Source organism: Larus michahellis, chromosome 1, assembly GCF_964199755.1.
Source record: "Larus michahellis chromosome 1, bLarMic1.1, whole genome shotgun sequence".
Classification (NCBI taxonomy): domain Eukaryota; kingdom Metazoa; phylum Chordata; class Aves; order Charadriiformes; family Laridae; genus Larus; species Larus michahellis.
In genome coordinates, this window is record NC_133896.1 from 39,859,720 (window position 1) to 39,878,751 (window position 19,032).

The 19,032-nt window shown below is 42.6% G+C and overlaps 1 protein-coding gene across 4 annotated transcripts in view; it reads right to left on the reverse strand.

Annotated features, from left to right (window-relative positions):
- Positions 1-3,487: 3,487 nt before the first annotated feature.
- Positions 3,488-19,032, reverse strand: part of PTPRB (protein tyrosine phosphatase receptor type B) — a 60,227-nt gene continuing 44,682 nt past the window's right edge. For 3 of the 4 annotated variants that reach the window (XM_074573212.1, XM_074573203.1, XM_074573220.1), the window contains 14 exons: positions 17,882-18,125; positions 16,660-16,766; positions 16,050-16,149; positions 14,307-14,390; positions 14,172-14,189; positions 13,985-14,066; positions 13,435-13,525; positions 12,189-12,265; positions 11,250-11,384; positions 10,119-10,241; positions 9,739-9,902; positions 8,346-8,481; positions 5,096-5,216; positions 3,488-4,063 (listed from right to left, as the gene is read on the reverse strand). In XM_074573212.1, coding sequence (XP_074429313.1) covers positions 4,041-4,063; positions 5,096-5,216; positions 8,346-8,481; positions 9,739-9,902; positions 10,119-10,241; positions 11,250-11,384; positions 12,189-12,265; positions 13,435-13,525; positions 13,985-14,066; positions 14,172-14,189; positions 14,307-14,390; positions 16,050-16,149; positions 16,660-16,766; positions 17,882-18,125 — 1,505 coding nt within the window. In that variant the 3' untranslated portion in view covers positions 3,488-4,040. Of the gene's footprint in view, positions 4,064-4,934; positions 5,217-8,345; positions 8,482-9,738; positions 9,903-10,118; positions 10,242-11,249; positions 11,385-12,188; positions 12,266-13,434; positions 13,526-13,984; positions 14,067-14,171; positions 14,190-14,306; positions 14,391-16,049; positions 16,150-16,659; positions 16,767-17,881; positions 18,126-19,032 lie in introns of those variants that run through there. The other variant, XM_074573191.1, reaches the window with a different exon arrangement.

The window sequence follows — 19,032 nt, forward strand, 5'->3', positions numbered from 1 at the left end:
CACAGGTCCCAGAGCTCCCAGCTCCACAGCCTGCACGTCTGTGATAGGGCCATCAGGGAAGCGGTTGTCATCTTATGTTGCATTATATTCACACAAACTGCACATCTGAAGTATATTGCAGGAAATCTGAATAAAATGTAAGCACCTGCCATGCCACCGCTTGGTAGTGAAGCTGTGGCTGCAGTAGGCTCTATCTCTGAATGTCAGATCGTTTCTCCCATCTGTGGCCCTGGGGGAGATGCTAATAAAGTGATTAGGTGGTGATTGTTCTCATCCCTCCAGCCCACGTATGAACTCCCAGGCTGAGGAGCACGCCTAAGTGCTCATGTACTCCTATAGGTCTACTATTTTTTTGCTTTCAAATTCAGAGCGTAAATAACTGTGTACAATACAAAATATAAACTTAAAGCTCACACGTTTTCTTTTCTCTGTTCTACAACTGAAAGGAAATTCATAGTATACCATGGCATAAAATAATACTTCTGGCAATTTTAGGCACGTATATAAGCTGTATAAATAACCATAGCAGCAGAGAAAAAATGTATAAAGTTGCACTTTTATGACATCTTCACAGTATGCCTATTTCTCTCACCCACTTTTGTGTTCCATTAGTAACAAAAAATATCATTTATCAACTCCAGCTATGCAAAATCTTTTTTTTTTTTTTTCCTACAATCGGTAGTGGATCTTGTAATTGTATTGCACAGATTAAAAAAAAAAACACATTTATTACAATTTTTTCATTATTAAATATCTTTCAATACAAAAATTTGAATTAACCTAAAAGCCCAACCCTGCAAGTGCTTCAGAAGTGGAATGGTATTCTTCAGGCAAGCATTCCAGTTGACTTTTCATGAAAGTGGTCAGGTAGCTTTGTGGACAATGCAGAGATTCACAGGACTGGGCTCCAAGTGTGCAAATCTTAGCTTATGGATCAGCGACAACACTAGCCTTGCTTTATAACATTATTATTGGGAAACACCAAGAAGGGAATTCTGAACACCATTCGTGGACATTCAAAAGAGAAACATCCTCTTCAGCGAAGGATGTCTTTTTCCTTAAGAGTTCTCTTTGCTCCTTCAAGTCTGTTCTCGTTACAATAACAATTTCCCATCAGTCCTGTTATTCAGCTTAGAGGCACAGTAAATATAATTAATTATACTGATAAGTAGGTGTCTTATATTAATGAAATGCTACATAGATACTTTTTACTTATTCTCAGTGGATTTACACTGGTTTCATACGACTAGAATTGGCTAGAAAGCAGAACCAGAGCAATAATGTGTGTGTACAGTCTCACGCGTGACCTAGCTAGGCAGAGATGTAAAGCTGCTCAACAGCGTCGTGCCAGAGTGTTTAAGGTCATCTGTCATGTTATTAAGTGATGAGGAGGAAGAGGCTTATGAACTGTGTTCATTATCAGCTGAGAGAAAAGATGAAAATAGCTGTCCGCTACGACATCATCATTTTGGGTGCGGATTTGTGAGCTCTGTAGGTGCAGAGGAGGGAGCCAAGAAACAATGTTAAAATGAAGAGCAGAACGATGTGTGTCTTTCTGAAAATGATGAACAACTTGCATACATAGTAAACAATCAGACTTTTGCCCTCAGACCGTATATTATTGAGTGAGTTCCATTTCCCTCAGCATAAAAAAAAGACACAGTGATATATAGCGTGAGATAATTTATAGGGTACATATGGTACATCTTCACAGCATAATTGTACTGCTGGTAACTAACATGGTGATCTTCATTCCTCAGCCACCGCTGCAAAAAGAAAGGACTAAATGCAGCGCACGTAACGCAAGGGCAATTTTCATGATGCCCTAAGTTCAGCTGTTATTAGCAGGGTCAATGATCGATCTAAAGCTGCCACGCTTGTTTGTCCTTGCTTGCTAACCTAGAGTCTGTCTAGCAAAGGAAACAGAGAAAAAAGGGGCCTGCAGAAAATGCGCGCATTTCTTTGTGGTTTTGCTTAGATTTCCCTCTGCGAAAATGGCTCCCACTAAAATGCTGCTTCTTCAGATCACCACTAAGGGTGGTGAATCTTGAGGTTTGCGTGGGGCCAAAGAGGATGTACAAGAGGAAGGAGCCGTATCTTCATACAAAGACACCTAAAAGGTTAACCAAGCTTATGTGTTCTGAGCATCTGTGAAAGCTGATATGAAGGGTGGCTTCTGAGGCATGCAAGGATATTTGGTCAAGAAAGGCTGAGACTCCAGATGGAGTAAGAAGGAAGAGGGACTATCAGGCTCTTTCCTTTTCTCTAGGAAAACCAGAGTGACATGGCTGTGCATAGTCCTGCTGGTTCAGCTGTGGAACAATTAAAGAAAACTATGTCAGAGTTGCCTTGCAGGTTTCTTCAGCCATCACCGGGAAGCTGTTCCTACTGCAAGGAGAGTGCGGCTCCAATAACTCATGGTGAAATCATAGTCGTCTTGGCCCAGGGCCACAGCAGTTCCTCACTTAGGCACTTAGGTGTATTGGCTGGTTCTCTGGAGGTATTCAGAATTATTTATTTCTCTTCAAAATAAAAGTGGAATTTAGGCACTTGCTTTCAGCAGCATGCTGTTTTCTCTAGGTAAAGTGTGGGTAGATATATAAAAGGAGAACTATCGAGCCCTTCTTTTTGTGATGGAGAAGGCCTCTTCTCTATTTGTTTGAAGAGCATTTTATAAAGACAAAGAATAGCTGAACAGAAGTGTTCAAATCAGTCCCTTGAATGAGAAACCTCTTTGCAGAGGAGAGAGGATGTGCCTAATCCGCTTGGCTGGGCAGGATACCTGGTGAGTGCTCTTCGATTGTACTTCTTGCTAATCACTAAATGCTTTTGAGTCATCCGATGATTAGCAGAGCCCTGCCAGCCTACATCCCCTGGTTTACTGATGAGCCTTTTTCTGTTCCAGCTGCCCTTGTGGCGGTGACATCAGGCAACATCTAAGTGGAGCAGTCTTTCTACATGGACATGCTGGGCCATGCTTTCCCTTTATGAAAGCAAGAGGCATTCGAAGGAGTTCAATCCTTAGGCCAAGGCAGCTACGCTGCTAGCAGCTTAAGGCCGAAGCCAGTTGTGTAAACTTTATATGTCTTTATTTCAATATGTTAATAATCCATTTTTTTAGCTGTCGTGGTACAGCATTGTTTTTAATGAGCTATGGAAGTTGCCACATCTCACATCCTTACAGGTCTGTTAACCTGAATGTCTGAGGCGTTTCCTTGAACACCTTTCTCATTATAATTGTACGGAAGCGAAAATGCACAGACACAGCCTGTGGTCTGATTCTGCTCTCTTAAACCAGTGTAAAGAAATCAGGATGTGACCTGTCTCCCCTCAAGGCATGTAGAGGGAGGAAAAGGTCTGCTAGACTTCACTGCAGCGTGTGTTGTTTGCTATTTTTCTATGTCACATTAGACTGAAACAGTTGCTTCTAGTGAGGTGGACCCTGTTTTGCTTGGCTGTTGATGAGTTCTGTAAAAAGTATGTCATTGTGTTATGGGTTATACCCATTTTCTTCAGATCACAAACAGTAAGTTTAAAGTGTAGAGTAGCATTGTAATTCCTATACAGGACTACTGTTCCCTTGCTTAATAGTAGCTTATTTCATCTCACAAACACTGAACTAGTTTAAAAAAAAATAAAAAATGAGGTTCTTATAGGATTTTTCCTGCGTGTTACCTGCCAATACATAACCTGCCCCAAACGCAGCAGTCCTGTTAGCCATACAATTTAAAATAGTTTATATAGAACAGTTCATAAAAACTGTGCTAAGAAAAAAATAGTATTATCTGAAGCTTAATATTAATATAAACAATATAGAAAAAATACATATTTACATAATGCCAAAATACAATTATATACATTAATACCTATTACACTTAAATTATATATCTTTTTAAAAAAATCACCAGACCAATAAATTATACACAGTCTCAATAGAAAGGTCTGGTGCCTTTCTAGTGCATGTAATACATACGTTAAAAAACCCAAACAAACCCCCTAGTTAACAAATGTGGTCACAAAAGCAGTTGTCTGTAACATTCTTAGTGCCTTGAATAAACAGCATCTGAAAGCAAGGAAAACTGGGATTAGAAAAAATAAAACAACCCAGGTGGCTTCACATTCAGCTCTGCCAGCTGACTACAGTGCTCTGAAAGGTGGCTGTGTGGCAGCAGCGCTGGCTGGTGACTGATGTGACAGCTAAAGAGCAGATCCCACCTCTGCTTTTGCTAGCACACCCAGTCTGTGGGACTGGTTATTTCAGTCCTTGGCCTCCTCCAAGCCTGCTCTACCTGTTGATGACAACTCTGATTTCTACGGGCCAGATCAAGAAAATTATTTTGATCTCTCATCGTATAACCTCAATTCCAAATGTCCAAATTTGAGGAGCTACCGAGATCCTGCTGTCTGACTCTGAAAACTTCTACAGCCCTTAGGAATGAGCTCTACCAGGACCATACAGGCCACCTTTGCTTACAGCTTCTCCAGACTGGTCCTCCGGCCGTGAGAACAGGAGGTGAAGGGCAGTGCTATTGCTAGATTTACTACTCCTGCAATTCTTTTCCCCAAAGGACTGGATACAGGCTAGGAAAAAGAGCCTACAAGGATAGAGAGTTGAAGGAGAAAGAAAGGGCACAGCCTTGGACACCTACATTAGCCAGTCAAGGCAGATGGGAAGTCTCCTAAGGCCGCTTATATGATCAACAGCAAATGAGGGAGATTCAGGAGAGAAACTGAACTCCACGAATGACAGAAGAGCCCAGTGAGCCCAGCCAGTGGCCTCAGTATAGTGAAGGTAAAGGAAGGAGCCAATATCATGATAGGGAAGGGGTTCAGTTTCCCCAGCAGCATAGGAATCATGAAGTGTGAGAGAAGGGACAGCATGAAGGTAAGGCAGGTGCAGGAAGAGACGTTATAATGGCTACTAATGGAGGAAATAAAGATGCAATTGCAAGAGTGACAAGAGCAGAGGAGAGAAGAAATTAAGGTCCACGAAGGGAACAAATATTGATGGCAAGGGATAGCACAGTTTCCCCCCGTCAATTACATTGCCAATGAGCCTTTGAAACGCGTTACAATTTGATAAACTTGCACTGACCTCTGTGATACTCTGGATTCACATTTTCATATATTGGAAACAAGGGATTTTCTTGTTCACTGCGAAGTTTTCTGGCTCTTAAGACATCTCTCACACATTGATGTAGATACACATACTGACACTGCAAAAGAAATTTTTTTCAAGTCACTCTGGGAAATTTTGTAATTTAATTTTCTGTATTGTGAAAAATCATTACAGGCTAACTCCGACATACAAAATCAAGGGTGGTGTTAAAAATGAAAATATACTTCTAGAATTAATCTCCATTTCACACTAGTAAAACAGTAAACTTCTGTGATCGCTTGCTTTTAGAAATGCTACCAGTAAAACGTAAATGAACATAATATGTTTTGACAGATCACGCCATGAGTGAAAGCTCTATCAACTATAAGGCATAATTTGACAAGACGCTGTGTTGGATGGTTACTACTTCTGAATGCTTTGGTATAAAGTCTGGGTAATAGAATTAGCAGGTACAGGGAAGCACGCAAACAAACAATTTCCTGAGTTCTGTTCTGAAAAGAAATATTTTCCATAAAATTTTATCACTATATATAGATATTTTATAGCACTCTGATGCACCCAGATTTTCTGGCAAAAGCAGCATTTATTTGATGCAGTATATGTTATAAGATTGCTTCTGATTATGCAGCAAATGACAGACTGTCTTTTCTGAAGAGTGCCTTTCATAGAAAGGCGCTAAGATGACATTCACAGTCAAAGTAGGGAGGGTCAGCATGTTATTGACTATTTATCAAACTACCTTGATAGACTAGATTGTTAAATCCCCATGCTTTGCTGCTCTTTGTGGTTTATGACATGAGTCATCGTTTTTTTGATTACATTAGTGTAGCACGGTACCCCCAAATTAGGCTGAGCATCTTTATATATCAAGGTGTACCTTTTCAATATTACTTTATCTCAAAGACATAATTTCTCCAATAAGCATATACATCTTCTCCCTGCACATTTATCTACTTGTTTTTCACAAGAGTCATTGCTCTGCATTTTTCTCAGTGCTCCGGCTCTGGGAAAGTGAGGATGCCTGCCGTTATGCACATATAGCTGCTGTCTCTGCGGAGAAATCCTGCACCCCACCCACCAGTTTGGTGGAAAGTTGGCCAAGGCATGGAGACTTCCTTTGGCAGAGACCGTTTGGGACTGAAATGGTAGACAGGTTCTCTGCCAGTCTTACAGCTGCTGTGCTGAGCCCATTGCCTTTTGAGCTGGTGGACACAGTTTTCTACTACTCCCCTTCATGTCTCCAGCTGCAGTTTCTTGTCTTAAACAGCTTTCAGCCAAGTCTGAAGCAGGGGCAGCATTTTGTTGCTGCTGTTTTACTATGACTGCGTAATGTCGAGCAGGACGGTGCTGTGACCTTTGGCTGGAGCATGTCATTGCAAACAGTCCTATCTGCTGGCCTGTGCTCCCCAGTGGGATCTGGCTTCCACCACATCAACAGATGGGGACCTAGCTTTTATCTCAACCCCCGAACAGATTGTGGAAGCCAAGACAACGATAATACAATGATAATACCAGGAACTAGGGTCCTCACACGCATCAAATGGAGTTTGTGGAGATGATCTTTTCTTCCCCCTCTCCCCACCTCCTCTACTTTTTCTTAAAAGATGTGTAAGAATTACTTCATAATTCACAGCTCATTGAAAACTTTGAATCATCAAAAAACTCCAGGATAAATTTACTTCATTTTTCTTGCAGGAGGATGAGAGATTATCTTGCTTGTGTTCCAAGCTACCTTGATGAAAGACAGTTCCAAATCAGAAACCATATACAGATGCAACTGACAGTTCAGATTAACAAGGCTTGCTGAGAACACAGCAGCTCAGTGGCTGTGCACTGACACAGCTACACGGTCAGTCTACAAGCATGTTACAGCTCAAGTGGGGTGAGCATGTGTGAGCTGCACAAGCTTTCTGTCAACCTGTCTCTGGGACGCTGCTTGTGAACTCTTTCAGGGGCAGGACTGGCTACAAGAGGGATCTGGGTAAGCCTTGATCCACTGCTGGTTTGGGGCAGAAGTGCATGTAGTGCTGGTAGTGGCATAGTGGGGTGCTTCTCACTATTGCTGTAGGTATTTTGCTTGGGTCTGGCTGCCTTTTGACTTAGATGTCATGTCAAGCTTGTGCCAAAGGTGGGCTTTGTATCACACAGCTTTAGTTGTCCATAAGCCTGGTGTCAAATTTAGATTCTTGAGGTAGTTGGCTCCAATTAGGGAAAAAGAGCCACCCCCCTGAAAGCCTGTCTGCCTTCACTGGCTACAGCTGATGGGAATGTAGAAGATGAGGTGGATCTGTTTCCCCTCCAACAAGAGGTCTTCTGTGACTAAGATAGTTCCAGGAAATCTCTCTTTTGCATTCCCAGCTAAGCCTCTCCTTATACCCATGTGTGACTTTTACATCTATCAGGAAGCTCAGTCATTGATATTTCTGTTTCCAAATTACAGCAGAGACCTCCATTAGTATCAAGCTACAGGCAGACACATCAAACCCGTTCTGATTCCTCTATTAACAGTTCACAGGGAAAATGTAAAGACTGCCTCCACAACTCACTTTTATTAAATCAGCTCCTAAGTGTTTAGCTGCTATTAGTGTAAAGTGATTCTCTTGCAGTTTTAAAAGCACAGAAAGAAATCCCAAACATGTACGTTTTCTGCACTTTGAGAATAAATGTACTTGCTTTTGCACGGTATGTTAGGAGAATGCTGATCAACTTTCCAATACCATTAATGAAAATGGACAGAGCAGCTCAATAAAAAATGAACTGCAAAGCCACAAGGTCACAGTGCCTAGAGTTTTAAAATTGTACATCTGATTTTCTCTGTCCTCCATTTCTTCTCCCTTTTATGTCGAGCTATCTGTCTGGTTTAGGTTTGTCTTCCAAGCTGATCCTTGAAGGACCTATCTCTGCTCAAAGCTCACTTACTGGACATTTCATTAACACAACAATGTGCTGTTAAGTGTCTGCTGCATAACACTGCTGGGGCGATTGTGGGCCAGTGCCAAAAGAAGAAATCTACAGGAAGCATAGCTACCACCTGTTTTGGTTTGGACCTTCTATATGAGAGCCAATGGAAACAATCCTGAACTAGAAATTCTCCCAGAACTAAAATATATCTAACTAGTATTTTACAGTGGAGTAACTGTGAAGTGCTTTGAGAGCCTTAAGACGAGAGACTAATTAATTTATACTGCAGCTGGTGTTGCTGTATTGTAGGCTATCCAAAACTTACCTCTGTCTGAACCATGTGAACCCGGTGAAGCCTTAGATCATGCACTGCTGCATAAATGTCGACAGTGTCCTTTGAATCCAGCTGCTGTAGAATTCGATCCAGTGCAATGAATGTGCCAGTCCTGCCAACACCAGCACTGGAGAAGAAAACCACCCAAAAGATTTAAAAGGAGATGGATCAAAGCATTCACTATCTTCATGCGATACTTTTGTAAAGTCCAGATCTCTAAGGCGAGAAGCTCATTGTTTGCATGGCATCTCTGGGACTTCAAACACTTTATAGTGAAATTTGTTTAGGAAGGAGGAAAGGATAGTGATGGTACAGGTATCTCTGCTACTGCCCATACTGCTTTTTGCTTTGGACTAATTCAGTCATTGAGATACACTGAGGCTCTGCACCTGACTGTAACTTCTAAACTCTTCTGTCTAGGGGTGAACCAGTAGGCTTGCTTCTAAAAGATCGGTTGACTTGTGCCTTGTGAAAGGGCAGGGTAAGGCAAACTATCCCAGGGTCCTCATAGCTGAAATACTGGGAGGTGGGGTTTGGAGGAGGCCGGGAAGAGGAAAGTTGACCTGCTAGTGATACAGTAGATAGACGTCTAACATGTTGCAGCAGCACATGATGTACAGGCAGACACAGGCAGTGTCATGCAAGATACATGCCTCAGCCCATATAAAGGGTGGAGGGGTCATATACTGCATTCAGGTAGTACCAGTGACCATATGGCTTTATCGGAAGATACTCAAACACCACACCGCACTCTCTCTCTCACTCGGTAACCCCATGGCCTGCTGCAGCTGGCCAGTGGATCACAGATTAGGCAGTCCAGTTTTGCCTTTCTACATGTTGTAGGGTGTGGATCATGGAGTAGAGGAAAAACTGCAGCCCTACAGCTGCCAGAGATGGCACAACAGCAGAAGAACATGAGAAGAGAGTAAACAAAGGCAGTCTCGGTCAGAATAGGGGGAAAGATGGCTCTGCCAGCTAGTCTCAACATCCATATGCAGCCAGATTCACCCCTGGGCATATCTTATCTTTTCAAAACACCCTTTGCTGATCCAGATGTTGGGCCACAACAGCAGCACACAGGCAATTTAAAAATGCAAAAGCATGTGAACAGTGGCAGCTGCTGACAGCTTTAGTGCTGTCCAGTGGTCCCACAAGAGACGCAGTGGTTCCCTGAAAATCATTTTCAGTGTATCTCCAGGGTGAGGTTGTGAGCAAGTGCATGTGCCTTGGGAAGGCTGCTCTGATGTATCCTGAGACTTAAGCCCATCAGCTATCTCTCTCAGGTTCTGTGACTGCCCGTGGCCTAACGGGGATGAACATTTTGGATTTTCCCAAGGGTACGCACAAAGGCTCTGTGCCACTGATGTTTTGCTGCTGCACACACCTGCAGTGCACGATAGTTGGTCCTGTGTCTGGGGTCCTGTTGATATAATCCCTTACAGTTCTGACAAACTGGATCAGGGACTGGGTGGTCTCTGGCACGCCATGATCTGGCCACACAGTGTAGTGGAAGTGACGAATGAGCCTCGTTGAGTCAAGCTGCTCTTCCTGTCAGGATACAAAAGTGTGGGTCATCAGAACAGACGAGAGAGGAGGGGACACAAACAACGTGCACCTTCAGAGCAAATGCTACTGCTGCCCCCAGAGATGGGCTGGGCATGATGCAACTGTGCTACAGCAGAAGAAACCATCCTAATTTAGCTTTGCAGTTGTTTTTGAGCCAATTAATTACCAAAAAAAAAAAAAAGATGAACACAAACATACACTGCAGATTTTAAACTCCCGTATTGTCCATTCTGGGAGCACTGATTCAGAAAGCATCTCAACGATCAGGTCTCCGTAGTACAAGGAATCTTGGTCAAGGGGCCAGTAGTGATCACACTTCACCTGCAGGGACACAGAAAAAGAGAGATTTAGTGTCAGTAATAGCTTCAGACCTCCTGTGCCTGAGGATGAAGGAAGAACTGCAGCAGCTGAATTCAGAGAGTGATGCCACCCCCTGCTGTGTCAGCTCAACAAACAGGGCCTGGGATGGGAACGGGATAGGATGAGGCTGGGAAGTGGAAGTTCTCATAATACACATTTGGGATGGGGGGAATGGGAAGCCCTGATGCCCTCTTCTGGATGCCGCAACATTTTCTGCGCCAACATTTCTCAGAGCTCTGCTTGGATGACAGCTAGGCCTACAGTGCCCACTTCCCCACCTCTTGCTGAGACATGACAGTGGGGTCCCACTCAGAGCCAGTGAGGTGCAGGAGGAGACACGTGGCTGCCTGTCCTGCATCCGCTTTCACCATCTCCTCAAGAAAAAATGGTAAGCTGAAAGGAAATATCCCCCCCACCCAATATGTTCCACTAGATGATCACTACTTCAAGTTGGGTGCAGGATGTGGTCATACTTGAGGAAGTGGATTGTTGGGACAGCTAAATAACCTACCTATGCTTGCAACCAGTGAGTGCGTGAGCAGTCACTTTGCTTACTGCATCAGGGTTTATGCATCAGAGAAAATTCCATGTGTTTAACGATCAACGTTTGCTCTCTAGAGCCTATATTTAAAGCAGTAGTTGATTTGAGTTGATAAATAGGCATTTTTTGCTAGTGTTTGTCTTCTGCATGCTTAAGGGGATTATATTAGTACTCCTGAGCAAAGTGAAGGGTTAGAGACCAGAAGCACTGAGCTCTGTTCCTAACTCTAGCCTTGACGTGCTCCTTGATCTTGGGCTGGTCACTGCATTCTCACTTCTCAGCCTTAATCTGTCTCCAGTCTTTAGATTATAACTCTTGTCTCTTACTGTACACCTCCTTGACTGAGGCCTTTGGCATGCAAATAATAAACATAAACTTTTAATAGATGTCAAAACAGTCATTAATAATAAAGAAGAGTCACTGCTCACCCGGCCTTTCTCAACACACTGGGTTACCATGACAATATTGTGAACATTTTGCTCCCATGCCATCTTCCAGAACTCATCTTTGGTACCAGGCAAAGGGCCCTGAGTCGCTATGTATTCCCTGCGGAAATTATTGCCCTGCAAGTAGAGAGAACTCCATTAGTTTCCATAAAGGGAGAAAAAGATCGTCTAGCAACTGAACAAGCCATGGGGTTGCATCTAGGGCTCTGCAGCAACAATGCCCTTGCTGGGACAATAGTTTTGAGAGCTAAATTGTTGTCTTGGACCTGGAAGCAGAAGGCTGGCTGGAGCAGAGGGAAGGAAGAGACTGTGGCAGTGTATCTAAATACTGTTTCTGTTGTGGCAGTTTCTTTGTTCTATTGTGTTCAGCACAGTCTCAAGCAATTTTGGATCTACTAGAGGTTTTTGTTTTATTTACTGTTTTTAATAAATTAGATGAATTCTGGCTTGAAATCTGGATTGCTAAAGCCACTGCTATTATCAATCCTAACTCTTTGGCAAAGGGCATTATTGTAATCTCAGCCAGTTTCACCATCATGCAAGGTGCCAACACTGTCAGGATGAGCTACAGCTCCACAATGAGGATGCCACCTGCAGTGATAGCTACAGTTGTTGTGGACACTGTATGAAATCAGTGACCTTTAAAAATGTGTCCTTGGACAATTAGGCGTGCTATCTTACATAACTATAGCAATCCAAGAAAGTGTCCTTAAGTGCTGGCTAAATCACTCACAGTTAACTTAATGGCAGTCAGACACAGCCTTTCAGCACACCCACAAAATGAGTTCTCAGACATTTAGCTCAAGTGAATAAATGAAGGGGGAGGGGAGCCTTAGGCATCCAGCTTTATATTCAGTTTTAGATGAAGGACAAATTACCACTGGAGGGAGGACTGTAAAACACCATCCTTGAGTCACTTACTGGTATGTAGCTTGCATTAATATAGTCTGAGCAAGGGTCATCATCCACATTGGAAAGCTTCACTCTTGATGTATCATCTAGGAAGAAATTGATTACAAAAGGCTTACAGCTAGGTCTTAATTTTCAATCCCTCTCCCATTTGCAGAAATGCATTTGTGAAAGGACTGGCAGCATTATTACAAGGATTTTATATGGAGGGCTAATTTAGAGGAATAACTGTTTATATTTGTATGCTCTCTTTCACCTACGAGTGCTGTGGAGTGTTCCAAAGACTAGGAGATGGATGGATGAGAAGGAAGCAGTGAATATCCAAAAATTCCTCTTCTGAGTTGCATAGGATTTGTTATGGCAACAAAAGAATCACAAGAGCATCCTCCTCTGATCCTGTCAGCAGTGTGCTGTACTGGAGAGCAGCTCAGTTAGTCCTGAGCTAACATGTGCGAGCAGGCCAACCCCCTTTCCGAGGGCCAGTGGCATCTCCAGCACTACAGAGTGGTACAGAGTGCCTAAGCCACCAGGTCACTGATTTGTGAGATAATGCCATGTTGGATCTCAGTCAGGCATTTTCTTGTACATCGTGGGCATGCTCCCCAGCCCGGCACGGCAGGCAGAACACAGGAGACGCTGTGAGGCTGTGCTCCAAGCGCACGCCGCACTCAGCAGCAGGGCAGCATGTGGAGCAGCGAGTCATGTGGCGTTCCTCCCCGATGCACAGCGTGAGTTACCTCCCAAACTGGCAGAGAGGAGATTAAAGGGGGCAACTCTCAATGAGAGGTCTTGCTTCAGGAGAAGGGAGCTAACCTCACGTGTGTCTTACCATGCAGAACCACACTGGCGCTAGATTGCATAGTAGGTTTGCCATGTCCTCTGAAGAAGTAAGATTTGGCACGGCTGTCAAAAAGCACTCAATGGATGACACCCTATATGTAAACAAGCCCACTGTTATTTCTACTATCCTTATTATCAGCAGTGACTGAATGCTGGGAATAGCTGGAGCTTTTTCTCTCCAGACTGAATGCTAGTCATTACATCTCTAGAGTGAAATGAAATTACTGGCCTGTGTGAAACCATCCAGGGCCATACATCATCTGCCTCCAAGCACCAGAACCTGAGCTGGCAGAGGTATTTCATCTCTGACAGGAAGGAGGGAAGGGATTGGCTGCACTCTCTTTTCCACTAGGCTTGCTGAAAAAAGTGAAAAATAGCTGCTGTGATGTAATTTTACACAACCAAACCTAAAACTCACAGGGCAATATATTATTGTATCGATTCTTCCCTCTGTTCTCTGGCAGAAGTGCTATGTCACATGCCTGGTTTCGACCCACATCTTTTAAGTCCTGCAAAAAAAGGTAGGAATAAAATGTGAGGTGGAAATAATTAAAGGACGTGACAACACAGGGGGATGCAGTGCTTATCCGCTCTCAAAGGCCACCGACAGAGAATGGATGTTTTCTTACAAGAACAAACTGAAATTAAACAGTTAATCATACTGGTTTAAAGTAAGCACAAGGCTGGCAGGTGCTTTCCATGCTTTATGACACAGATGTCCCACACAAATGAATGCTCCTGACCTCAGCCAGATAGGTATCAGCAGAGGATGACAACCAGAAGATGCTATGCCAAATTAAGAGCTGCTTTCTGCATTAGCTCAAGTGGAGTTCAGGTGAGACTCTCAAACTTATCTGGATTTGTGTGAATAAGACAAACAAATACAGGCCTTTCTAACGCATTAACACATCGATTCAGCCAGCCCGCCCCTTCATAAAACAAATCCTTTGCCTAGATTAAGATCCCACCTCATACTCCTTGGACAGGAGGTAGTTGGAGTCTGCTTGAAGTTTGGTGAAGTGTGCTTCAAAATGACTGACTTTGATCGGACTAAAATATTCAACAGGAGGAAGAAAATCACAGGATGAATCACAGTCATAATTTATCCAGTTGGTTATCAAGAAGCTTTTTTAGGTATTAATTTTTTCTTTTTACCTGGAAGTTCTCCGGTTCCTAGAAATGATTTCAAAAAGAAAAAGAAACACTTCATCAGTGAGTGACCAGATGTGACTGTTCATCCATGATGCCATGTTAAAACAGTACTCTTAGAAACAAAACTTTTGATTTTACCCTTTTTGCCCCAAGTTCAGATGGACTGAGAGTGGCCTGTCCCTGCGAATGCTCAGCCTTGCTGTAGATCTTTCGTGGCCATTGCTGGAATAAAAAGGAAGGTATTCTGTTTTATCATCACGTTCTGATACTGATAAGAGCTACCAATAACCTAACTTACATTATTAAGTTGGTAAAAAGGAGTTTAAGAAAGTCTGTTTGGATTTGTGGCTCTGATCATGTGAAGTTCCTCTTAGTTGTGGCACAGAGTTTTCTTGTATTTTGGTTTGGTAATAATGATGCGGAGTGTACGCATGTGCACAGGCAGTAAGATATTTGTCTTGCTCTGAAACACTCACAACCCAGCCTATCATTAAGGAGGGTGTCCTATGTTAAATTGCTTGATTCTCTATAAGCAGAGAGGAACGTGAAGGTAGATTTTTCAGACTCTGCAGACCAGGCCTCTGGGAGATACCTAGGTTCATTGGAGGAGTAAGTGGCAGCCCCACAGTGGGCTTTGGGAAAGCCGCAGCCCCTTTCATCCTTCCATTGCCATCTCCTCCAATATACCTCCCTTAAAGAACATTTTCTCTTTATGTATGATAAGGGAAAACCATAGTGGTACTTGCAGTCCTGCTGGCTATATAACTCACAACAAGAAACCACGCTCTATCTGAAGTTTATCTACATCAAAAAAATGCAATGAGATGTCCAAGGTGGAAAACACACGAATCTGCACTCCATTCATGCTCTACATGTCACTATGTACCGAGACAGTTAGAAGTGCACAAGTCTATACATGCAAAAGCAGACTTTATTTACTATTGCCACTGATTTATGCCTCTTTTTTTGGAAGGCATAAAGAGGAATACACTGAATTTGTTCATAGAGCATAAGAATAGCTTTGCAAAAGGGTAAATCCATTCTGGCTAAAAGCTACGACTAGTCAGAAAACAAGTTTTTTTCAATGTGAAATTCTGGCATCTGAAATGCAAATTCAAAATAAAATAAACCTAATCTTGTATCACGAATAAATCAGGAATAATCTTGTATCAAGAACTGAATTTCAGATTTTTAGTTTCCCATATAATGTTGAAATTTTTTTATTTCAGAAACCACAAGGAATTTCACACCAATAATGTCATATCTCTTTCAGTCACGCAAAATGGTTTAAATGCATAATGCTTCTCTCAAAGTTGAGCAAAGTATTTCACTTTTTAAAAACATATTTAAACTTCATTATTTAAGATTCATCTATAATGTGAAATACACAAATATGACGAAAAAAAAAGAAGTAACATTTGAACTAATCTTTTGGACACTGAGGTAATGTCACACCTTAAGATTTTTGAACTGAAATGATAAAGTCTAAATGAACAGTTTCAAGAGCTTCCCACCTACAATACAGATGAAATTAATTTGAAACATTTCATTTTTGACAAAAGACATTCAGTTTGAATGATAAACCAGTTTTTCAGAAATACTCAGATTCCTACTGAAAACTAAGAGCTACAGGGACCTTCTATGACATAATTCTGACTACCATCAGTAGGTATTTGAATCAAGAATATATACATCTCTTAAAATGTAAGTCATTAGTTCTATACTTAGTGCATACAGATGTTGGGGGACGTAGATTTTACCTGTTGAATAGTTCAGTGCATTCCACCAATTTTACAGTTACACTTTAAATATTGTATTACTTAAACGAATATAATTTGACCTGACTTCAGTGACAGAGACTGATAAAGGGACTCAACTTACCTGACTTTTTGTCTGCAGACAAATAAAGCAGTAACAGCCACTAACATCACAATCAGAAACAAGCCAGCACTCACACCTTCAATAACTCCAAACAGAGGCTCTAGAAACAAAACAGTGTATTTATGTATCTTGAGGAAAAGATATGAAGAATCAAAGAATCAATATCGTTCAGGGGATATGTCATTATAAGCTAAAGAAAATGGTTAAACGCCAGGAAATGTAAGGCATTTAAACACTTGGCTAAAACCTGGCCTTGGTTTTCTGCCCTTATTTTTTCCAAATGTTATGCAAAATCTTTCACTCCCAACCACAGCAAAAGAAAGCACAGCCCCGTTACATGGGAGTTTGATGCTCTTGCACTTTGAACTTTTCTTGGTGGTAGCTTCACTGAGAGTTCACCCTTTCCTCTACCGTCAGCAGCTCCATCAAGCAGTCCTCCGAATTTTCAAAGTAAGCCATGGCTCCAGCCTCGTTTCACAGCAGCCCTCAGGCCATACACAACAATCTGGTTTTGTTCCACTCCTTGCAAATAGTTCTATATACTGGAGCGTTCTGAGGCATAATATATAATCATGTGCTACAGTCATTGAAAAACAAGCCTGAAACTAACCTGCCTCTGTAGTGATAGGTAAAGAGAAGAAGGTGTCTGCAAAGAGAGGTTTAGGGAGTTCCTTTGGGTCTTCACTGAAGAGCTGGGTAAAAGCCCGTATGCTGATCCTAAAAAAACAGTACTGTTAGAGCTCATCAGATATTCAGAACCAACAGCAGAAAAGTAAGAACTCATTTGCCCCTTAGAGACAACTAAACCCTTTCCACTGACCATAGAGAGTTCTTAATGCAGGCGCCTGAGTTAAATCCTACAGCGGGGAGAGCCCAGTGAGTACAGATGGAGGCTCTGGGGTACCCCAGCAGAGGTAACGGATGGGGCTCTGGCTGCTGGCACACACAGCCTCGCCATGCCTGAAGGCAGGACTAGCAGAAGCTGCAGCGGGGAGAGGACTCAGAAATGCTTCTCAGTGGGGAGATATTGTCCCTCCTCACGGCCAGATGGGGCTGTGCTAATGGAGAAACGTTCAGTCCTCTTGGTTCTCCTGGTAAGGTGGGTATTTCTCAGACTGCATTTTTGGGAAACATGCCCTAATGAGAGCAGACTGTGGTAGATGAAGAAGCTGAGAGGCGTGATGTGCACTGCCTGGCACGTGCCTTCTGTCCATGTGTCTGGCCGGTGAGCAGCTTGCAGACTTCTTGGGAGAGTGTTTGCCTGCAGGAGGAGGGTGACTGAGCTGCGCTGGAGCTTGGTCTCACAGCCTGCCTAACTGCGGAGCCTGGTCTTGGCAGTCGTCCTCATCCACACCCTACAGCTAACCCTGACCTAGGTCTGGAGCCTGGGGATGGTGCCACAGGTTAGGATAACCTCCAGGTCTTTCTAACTTGTTCCAAAGAACTGCTGTGGGTCAGTGGTGCCAAACAGACTAAGTGAAGTGTGCTTGCCTTCTCCTGTTATGTATTCTTCTGACTTAGCTGATGGTCTTAAGTCATCTTAAGAAAGATCTGGCAGCTCTACGAGAGCTCCCCATCAAGTCGAGGGAACTAAATCAGCCTATTCACTGCACTGAGTTTTGTGCATAATTAACTGTACCATTCCCATGCTAGTGAAGGACTGGTTCATACCTACGGAATGGGGGCATGGATTAAGCTTTTATAAATTCACAGTGAAACAACAGGACATTGTACAACGCAGTTATTAACCTACAGAAGCTCAACTGTATCAGGCATCCAGACTGCACCATGCCTAATAATGTGACAGAGCAAACCAACAACACAAATCTAACCTATAAGCAGTCCGAGGCTTTAAAGGTCCATCGCAGAATTTATGCTGATCTGGATCACACCTTCCTCCTAGATTTTCCATTTCTCCTCCAAGCTTAATGTCAAAGCTTTTATAGTCGCTGTCAGGGTTTTCAGCACATCTACTGGCAAAATAATTTGTCTGGTAGATGCGTATAGAGTCGTTTTGTTTGTACTCCAGGTAGGAAGGTAATGGGTGCTGCTCATCAGGCTTCGGTCCTTCACTACCTACATCATGTGCAGAGAAAGACAGAAGGTTTACATACCACAGTCATTAATGCAATGCAATTTATAAGTTCAAGCTGTTGACAGACACATTCTTATCCAACTTTCCAGCATTTCTTTGAGGCTGCACAGGTTACCTTGTGAATGCAAAGCTACAGTGGTTAGGGCGCCTGGTTTCTAGTACCAATCTTGCTATGACTTTTCTGGGGAACTTCAGACAGATTTCCTCACAAGACCTTAGTGCAACTTTTCCAGATATGATGCTGCAATAGGCATACACACGTTGAATTCAATGCTATGAGATTTTTTCCTGTGCTGTTGGTGGGAATCTCTGTGATCCATAATCCTGCATCCTACCACCAGCTATTTCAAAATGCAAGTATAAAAATAATATAAATCCACACACTGACAAGTCTTCTGTATAGAGAGAAAAGCTGCAATAAGAAATGACAGGAGTCCCCTGAATGGAAACTCACGATAAAGTGAGTGTAAAAGGCTCAGGTAGGCAAAACCATGGCAATGAGCAGTCCCTTTCTCAAAGAGCTTTATAATCTGCATAAACAGAGTAGACAGTGGAAATATTAGCTGTGCTTTTTTTTCCCCTAAGGGCTGATGGACAGAAAGATTAAGAAACTTTCTCAGGGGTCACAAAATATGTCCTGGCATGCAAGTAAATGAAGCCACTTCTAAAAACAAGGTATTAATTGTTGAAACATCCATCTGTTTTGTCACATATAGGTCAACTGCAGAAAGGGAAGTTTACATGCAAGCTAAAAGAGCAATTTCTATTCTATTTCACAGTACTGCATGCAAAGTTATTTTCTTCAGTAAGCAAACACCACCTGGGAGATGCTGCCTTTGCCTTCTCAGCATGGCTTACTGAGGTTCTCCAAAAGACTTGCCTTAGTGT